This window comes from Cuculus canorus, chromosome 9, assembly GCF_017976375.1.
Source record: "Cuculus canorus isolate bCucCan1 chromosome 9, bCucCan1.pri, whole genome shotgun sequence".
NCBI lineage: Eukaryota > Metazoa > Chordata > Aves > Cuculiformes > Cuculidae > Cuculus > Cuculus canorus.
Window position 1 is genome coordinate 2,393,285 of NC_071409.1, and position 8,675 is coordinate 2,401,959.

Consider the following 8,675-nt stretch of genomic DNA (forward strand, 5'->3'; position numbering starts at 1 on the left):
AGCTTCCCCAAATAGCAAATGTTTTTACCAACCCTAATCCTAAAGGCAAAAAGCAGGAGAGGAGCTGAAGCCCCGTTGACATTGTGGTAAAGCCAAAAATTTGCTGCTTTTGAACAACCCTTCAGCAAGTTAATAAAAAAATTGGGAAAGCAAAGAAAGCAAACATTCCTTAAAATAGACTTCCCATGCAGTGGTTTTGATGTATTTTCTTAAAATTAAATTAGTCTTATTGCAGTGCTTTAGGTTACTGCTAGGAAGGATAATCCTGAAGGTGTTAGGAACATATGAGTGTGTTAATACCAGCCAAAGCAGATTTTTTTTTTTACTTTCTTCTTTTATCCTCACAAACCTGTGCAATGCCCATAATGACCATGACATTGAGCTCTCCTAGGCCATGTCGGCAGGACAGTGAGCCGCGATAGCATTCCAAAGATGCATTTCTGGTGGGGAATCCGAGTCCACCACTACCCCTATATAAAGTATCTCAGTAGCAGGCATGCATTGCCCTGCCAAAGCCAGGTGCTCTCGTGGGAACCCATGTGGATTGAATTCCCCGCTGGCTTTAGCAACTAGAGAAGGCATTTCCTTGTTCTACAAACACTTGGAGGCACCACAGCCGCTGAAAGCTAGGGGGGAAAAGGCTCATTCCCTCTGTCTGGGAGGGCTGTTGCAGACTGTCATCATTGTCAATCTCAAAACTTCATCCAGGGTCGAGGTGGGCTGGAGCTGGAGGGACTCTCTGTGCAAGATCGTGTTTTCAGTGCAAGGGACAATTTATATTGTTACAGATTTCATTCTCCTTGGAGCAGGAAGAACGCCCTGTGTCACCACATGTGTTCCTCCTGGATGTCTGGCTTTTTAACCCTATTTAGTCTCATGTAATTGAAGTGGGTCTCAAGTTTGTTCGAATTGATAGCAGATTAGCTGAAATGAGAATGAACTATTGCTATTATTGCTCGTTGTCAAGTCACGCCATCTCTTTTTACAAAGCATGTTGCATTCCTGATTTCCCGTAATTTTTCCCTTACGTTCCTGTGGTGTTACCCTGCTACTCAGTGCCGACTCGCACCTTGCAGGTCGACAGGCAGATCAATCAAGCAGTAGGTGTCCTGGCCAGCATCTGCACGAAGAAACAGGCTCTCTATAGACCCAGCTTATAAACCTAGCAGTTGCTTGGCTCTCCTGTAGAGCAGGCCCTGGTAGATTCAGAGGGCACGTGGTCGTGTGAAAGGCCAAGGCAGTCGCCTAAAGGCACAGGCGTTCTCTGAAGCTGGTGGATCAGTTGAATCTCGATGATTTGCTCTGCCGTTGCAGTCAGAACAGTTGCTAGAAATGGATGTCCCACTGAAAGCGTTACTACTTGGCAAGACAAAAAAGGTGGGCGATGAGAAAGAGAAACAAACATGGGTCTAATGTTGCACAAACTGCTGCGCGTGAGATATTTCAAGAAGAAAATCCAAAAGTACAGCGCAATGGATGCTGTGATGTTGATTTACTCTTGACTTTTTGATATGTGCACTAGATCTCAGCTTGCCAAATATCTTTCTTGTTACAAGCAGAGTATTTACTTTGTTCTTCTCTTCTTCTTGTAGAAAATTTTACTACATCACGCTGCTGAGAGACCCCGTATCTCGTTACCTCAGCGAATGGCGCCACGTCCAACGAGGAGCTACTTGGAAGACCTCCTTGCACATGTGTGATGGCAGGACACCAACTCCTGAAGAGCTGCCATCGTGTTATGAAGGCACAGACTGGTCAGGCTGCACGCTGCAGGAGTTCATGGATTGCCCGTATAATCTGGCCAACAACCGCCAGGTGAGGATGTTGGCTGACTTGAGCTTAGTTGGCTGCTACAACATGTCTTTCATCCCAGAGAACAAGCGAGCACAGATCCTGCTGGAGAGCGCAAAAAAGAACCTCAAAGACATGGCCTTCTTCGGCCTGACAGAGTTCCAGAGAAAGACTCAGTACCTGTTTGAGAGAACTTTTAACCTGAAATTCATCCGGCCCTTTATGCAGTACAACAGTACCAGGGCAGGAGGGGTGGAGGTGGACAATGACACCATCCGGAGGATCGAGGAGCTCAATGACTTGGACATGCAGCTCTATGACTATGCAAAGGACCTCTTCCAACAGCGCTACCAGTACAAACGGCAGCTAGAGAGGATGGAGCAGAGGATAAAGAATCGGGAAGAGAGGCTTCTTCACCGGTCCAACGAAGCACTTCCCAAGGAAGAGACCGAAGAGCAAGGACGCTTGCCCACTGAGGACTACATGAGCCATATTATAGAGAAGTGGTAGTCTAGGCAGACTTTTATATTAATGATGTTCTAGGGTTTCCATATAAAAGATCATGGAAGTAAAATTACAAAAACAACAAAAAGTATTTTATTTAAAAGCAAGTCTGTAAAACAGAAGATAGATTGCTTCCTTAAGCATAGGGTCTTTTTACTGTTTCTTACAAGACCAATAAGATTCTTAAAAAAATAAATAAATACATAAAAATTTAAAAAGGGTCAACATTATAATGCAGAGGTAAAAAAATGCACAAATGCAGTTACCCACTCGTATGGCCAAATACAAAAGAATGTTTCTTATCCTCGCAATTCAAACACAAATGGCAGATGTAGGATTTTTTACAACCTATTTATCTACTGAGCATAATGATACAAATATGCATCATTAAAAAGCAAGGAAATGGAGATTTTCTTCCGCGGGTGTTTTTGGAGGTGGGAAGGGAATTGCATTGCTTGTAAGTAAATGATAACAGTGACTAAGTAGAGGATACGCTGTCCTGTCAGGTGGGAATCTGAGCACGAGGGCGGTTGCACCGTTTCCAGCAGCCGTTGCCAGAAAGTAGAGCACCATTAAAAAAAAAAGAAGAACAAAAACATCAGAGGATGAGAAACATTAATGCAAATTGACTCTGGCCCAGGATATGTACTTAGCACAGCGGTTCTGGTACATCGCACTGGTATCCCATAGGCACACACAACTTCATCACAAACATCACAGGGAATTCATGCCCCAAGCTCCCAGATTTCAGGCAGGTCTCAAAACAAGTTAAAAGCCAACTGAGTTCCACATAGGCTCAAACGTGCACTCACATGCCATCCTGTCACCCTACACAACTGCCACTCATGCCGTCACCAGCATTATGTGTTAAGAGCACGTGGAAACCCTGTCCTCCATACTATAAAAAAAAAAAAAAGGAAGAAGGCTTGAAATAGCACTACCCCCTTGTAAATCTGCAGGATAAGTTCCAGGGAAAGCCCTGCAAATACCCAGTCGTTAATGAGAACGTGATGAGGGGGTGATTTTGTTTTGTTTGTTGCTATGTGAAATCCTGAACTAGAACAAGCATACAGACATGCCCGCATCTGTGGGGTTTTTCAGTTATTTTTACTTCCTTTTATCCAGAGATAATGGGCATCAGCCTGCTTCCAGCGAAGTCAGTACAGCTGATGTCAGTGGGAAGAGGATGGGGCTCTCTTCCAGAGCTGTGAAAATTTCTGACTGTGGGTCTGAATTAATTATGAGACAATGCACATTGTCTTTCGGCAGAGTGCCTGTTCTGCAGCTCTTCCTTTAAATGAACAAGCTCTGTTCATAAAACTGGAAAGGAAAATCATGGATGATGTTTTTTTAGTCTCAGACCACTTTCAAAGCAGAACTCTTTCTCTTTCAGTGCTGTTTTTTAGGGGCTCATGTAGTTTTAATCCTCTAGTGTGGTGACAGTCTAACCAGGTTGTGCTTACTGACTTTTGAGTCATAGAACAACAATGACTTCTCTAATTCCTCTTCCCACTCACCAAATTAAAGTATGGCTTATTTTCTTGCTGTTGCAAGCACTTCTTTGTTTGGCTGGAAGCGTGGAAATGAAGCAGTTTCTGCCTGTTTCATGTCTTACCCCGTTATTACTCAGCCTGTAAGACCTGAACCAGCTATTGTTTAGTGTAAACTATGAACCAAATGGAATATGATGTGATTTTTCAAAGGCTGTGTTAACCACAGATCAAATGTGGCATTGAAATCACTGGAGGAGAGGCAGAGAGCTGATGCATCCCACTTCAGCGTGTCATCTTTACATTGTCCCTTTCCCACCACACGAACCCCCAGGAGCGCCACTTGGTTTGTATTTTAATTCGCTCTCTGCCTCTGTACGCTGTTTCCAAATTCAGACTGAGTTTTGCAAAGGAGGGGCTGCCTTGTTCCTTCTGTGCCCACCCTGGGGGATACACTTTGCTTTTGGAGGTGTTCTTCTCCAGGAGAGTGAAGATGACTGAAAACTTAAGAACAGAAAATACAAACAGCACCTTGGGCCCAAATACAGCCCTGTTACGGCCCCGATCCAAAGCCCACCGAAGTCAAAAGGTGCCTTTCCTATTGATTTTGGATGGGTTTTGATCAGGTGCTGCCAACTGCCCAAGCACCTGCGCATCCGTCTACGAGCACGTCGTTACCCATGTGTTCGGCTGGTACGAGTGTTTGCTAGGGCTGCCGCTGTCTCTAAGGTTCGGTCAGTGTTTCTGCCACAAAACAGCCCCTGTTCCCAGGGATGCGTAGCCTGGCTATAAGTGTTTCTTTCTAGCTGAAAAGTGGGAAGCAAATGAAGCAATATTTAGTTGTTGGCTTGGGGGCAGAAGGTATCACAAACCCATTGGCTCATCTCTGAATTCCAAGACCGGGAGGAGCTATGTCTGTTTGTTCCCAGTGCTTTTATGTCTTGCTGTAACTAAAGAAAACATTTATATTTTGAAAATGCTATTTTACAGGCTGTTTACCCACAAAACTAGCACACAGGATATAAAAAGCACCGGTTTTATATGCAGAGTTTCCAGCTTTCCCTTAAGACGTTTCTCTGTGCATTCCGTGTCACGGATCTGTACGCAGCGGTGGTTGCTGCTGCTCAGCCCTGGTTGAGGTGCGCGGCTGTGAGCCGTTCGGTACAGAAGGCCAAATTCCGCTCTCAGCCACCGAAGGGCAACAGTAAACGGGGTTGTGTATGATTAGAACCGGTAGTATCAGTGGGCCCGAGTTGTTTCTGTGTTACAGGCTCTAAGTAACAAGCTGAATTTAAGAGATTTGCAGGGTTTTCTAAATGAGGGGCAGCCTTTGACCCTGAAGCATGCCAGTGGAAGACCTGTTCCAACATTTAATTTGTAATATATTACAGTAACAAGCGAAAGAAATGAAAGTGTATCTTGGAAACTGTCCTGTTAACAGTTCCACTTCAGCCCACACAAGAAGGGCCGATCTCAGCATAGTGTTGAGGCAGAAATGGGAGTGAAACACTGGCCCAGGTTGCCCAGAATAGTGCCAGAGGCTGCCCCATCCCTGGAAACATTCGCAGTTAGGTTGGATGGGGCTCTGAGCGACCTGATGGAGTTGAAGATGTCCCTGCCCACTGCAGGGGGGGTTGAACTGGATGGCCTTCAAGGTCCCTTCCAACCCAAACCTTTCAATGATTCTGTGAAATTCCTGGGTTCAAATCCTGTGCCTGGCAAATGCCTCGATTTCCCCACCTGTGCATTAAGAATAACAAATTTGCACTCTGTAGAGAGGTACTCCGAGGCAGGAGAAACTTAAGGCACTTTGAAAGAGATCCTAAGTGTCGGAAATGAAGAGAATGATCCAAAAGCCGTTGCTCACCCTGGCTGCTGTGCTGGTCTGCTTACGGCTGCACACCACGCTTTAGTCGCTCGGAAGGGCGGTGTGCCAGAGCATGGGCTGCAGGATATACCTGGCACTATTTCCTTCCTTTAGTGGGTTCAAGGGAACTCTTTTAACATAATGTGAATGTAGTTTTGTGATTTCTATGTACTACCGTTTGACGTGGTACAATTATTTTTTATTTTGAGGACATTATTTGATGCTACTATAACATAAAAATCATATGTGTAGTTTTAAAGTAAATGGAGAACAACGGCTTTAAGGCACTCCGGCAGAAGTAGCAGCCAGATTCTTATTCAATATTTGCCCCTTTCTTCCAAAATGTTTTTCTGGTGATTTCCAGCCGCACTGAGACCTTCTACTACATTAAGTGTTTCATTATGCATCGTGATCCAGGTCAGGATAGGTGAGTGCAGGGTGCAGTGAGGGCAGGTGGCAGATTGTGACCCCTCTGCTGGAGCTGGTGACACAATTCCCCTTAAATTCGGATATTACCTTGTCCATCACACACTGCTGTGGTTCCAGGGGTACCTTGTGAAAAGCCTCTACAAAAGCTAGGGCTGCATTAGACGTTTCCAAAGGTTCATACCGTCAGCACTGGTGCTGTGAGTGAGCATTCTGGGCTGGCAGTTATGTGGTACCGGGGCAAAGATGATGGCTCTTTGCCATCCTGCGCTGTGCTGACCCTTGCACATCTGCAAACGAGGTTGATGCTCTCGGTGCGGGTTTTCGCAGCAGATTCCATTGCTGCTTTGAGAAGGTGGAAAGGCCAAGACACACCACAGTGCTTAGAAGATCTTTTTTGCTTTCAGTCACCAGAACAGCGTTAACTTCAATGCTTGGTGGGTGGTGTTGCTGAAGAAAACTTTGTATTGCTTGTTTGTCTCATCCCAGCTAGCTCTGTTGAAGGAGTTTGCCTTCTGCTCCAGAGTGTCCTGGATGGTCAGATGCCACCTTGTACCATAGCCCTGTCACAAAACGCAGCCTCGGCGGGTAGGGTTGCAGAGCCAGCCTGTCTTTAGGCTCAAAGTCATCAGGAGAAAACACTCTCAACAAAGTATCGGTGTGATTTTCTGTCTTGCCCGAATTCCTCCCTTCATGCCCAACATGTTGGGATAGATGGAGAGCATGTTAGGTTGATGGGTTTGCAGCCTGCAGTCCCCTACTTGCTTACAAAACGGGAATGGCAATGGAAGCAGTGTAAAGAAGTTCCCAATAAGCTTTTGAATCCTCTCTCCCAGGCCCGTCCAGTCGCTGAGGAGACGAGTGAGGCAGAGGGACTGCCACAGCGGCAGTATGGACGCAGGTCAGTTAGGAAGTTTTCACTTTGAGCCCCTCAGATCACTTCACAGAGCACAGAACAGTGACAGAAGGTGATGACTGACACAGGACAAGGCCTGACTGAGATTTATATCCTGGGTTTAAAAGCTTCTCTAGCCTCCCTCTGGCGTTTAGAGTTACTCAGATCTCCTCCTAGCCCATAAAATTTTCCAAGTGTCACAAAAATGAGGAATTCTCAGCACCAACTATGCTCAACATCGTATTTCCAGGTCTATAGCTTGTATTGCGACTCACTGTCTGCTGGCTTCAAATCCCAGGGCGGGCTGCATTATCTTCTTGTTCTCACTAATATTAGCCGATCGTGTTCGGTGGCAGACGTGAACGCGGGATGTCGATGAGCAGCAGGGCCAAGGCTTTAAAGCACAGGTGGGTCAGCAGCGGGTCAGGGAAGGCAGCGAGCAGCGGAGCCGTGCCTGCACGCAGCCCGAGCTGTTTGGGTTTGCCCCGTCTGCAGGAGCTCTGAGTGCAGTCCTGGTACGCAGGCGGGTGTCAAAGGCTGCATCATCCTGGCTGCGGGTGGTTTTCTCTGTAGTGTTCAGCCATGCAAGCTGGAAAAAAACCACCAAGATTTGCAAATGAGTCTGTCTCATCCCTCAAAGCCCCACGAGTCCCCCTCCCTGTTTTCCCCCAGGTGTCAATTCTGCAGACTGGGTGGAGAGAGTTGTACTATAATGAATAATTTTATATTCAAATAGTTTACTGAGCATGACTTGTTTTGTACATATTGGAATATGATTTAACTTATTTTTATTGCCCCTTTTCATCTTTTTTTTTCATAAGGAGAAGACAAAACTCCCCGCCCTCTGTCAATGTGAAGTTCCTCCGTGTTTGTGTGTAGTCTGCCAGGCAAACACGCAACAGCCGCAGGATTTCTCACCCTCCCTACTGCTAACTGATCTTATTTTTCACCATCATTTGTTTCTGTCTGAGCTTTTCCTTATACCATCTCTTCTTCCCTCTCTGCTGCACAACCTGCACAGGGAAGGGAAAGGACAATGCAGGCAGAACTTTTCTTCCTCTCCTGTTTCTTGTATGCTTTACATACCAAGGAATTCAGTTCTTACCTTCTAGGAGCTGTGTGACTGAGGGTAAAAAAAACCACTGTGTCCCCTCCCCCCCACACACCTTCCATCTTCCATATTGTAGATCAAACAGATTCAGCTTCTCTGAAAGTGATTGTGGCTGGAGTCATTCCATTGGGCTGAATGTGTATGGTTTGCACTTTTTTTTCCACTACAGAAACGTAAAAACCAACAACAAATAAAAGACAACTGTTTAACTTGAGCCAAGTAACACTTTAAGCTTTATATATTTATTTATAGCATCTTACAAAAAAAGTGTTTTCTCTTTCCTTCCACAAGAAAAATTGGATTAAAAAAAAAAAATCATCTAATTGTTTTTGTCTAGATCAAGAATGAATGTTAGCAGATGAAATAAACCCTAAAACTGAGCATCTGGTGTGTGTGTGTGTTGTCCTTGCATTGGCCTTTGGATGCTGTGTCGATATGTCTTGCCTTCCCTAACAGAGAGACAAAGCTGCCGGTGGGGTTGATGGAGAACATTTGTTTTCTGCTAAAACTCAGGCTCCTACCACAGAGATATCCAAGCAGAAACCGCAGCCTGTTTATTCCTATTGTTACATCTCAGCCAGCATCACAAAA

General features: G+C 45.4%; 1 protein-coding gene across 1 annotated transcript in view; it reads left to right on the forward strand.

The window, feature by feature from the left end:
• Positions 1-8,464, forward strand: part of HS6ST1 (heparan sulfate 6-O-sulfotransferase 1) — a 209,643-nt gene extending 201,179 nt beyond the window's left edge. Inside the window, 1 exon segment of the mRNA XM_054074440.1 lies at positions 1,593-8,464. Coding sequence (XP_053930415.1) covers positions 1,593-2,301 — 709 coding nt within the window. The 3' untranslated portion in view covers positions 2,302-8,464.
• The last annotated feature ends 211 nt before the right edge of the window (positions 8,465-8,675 follow it).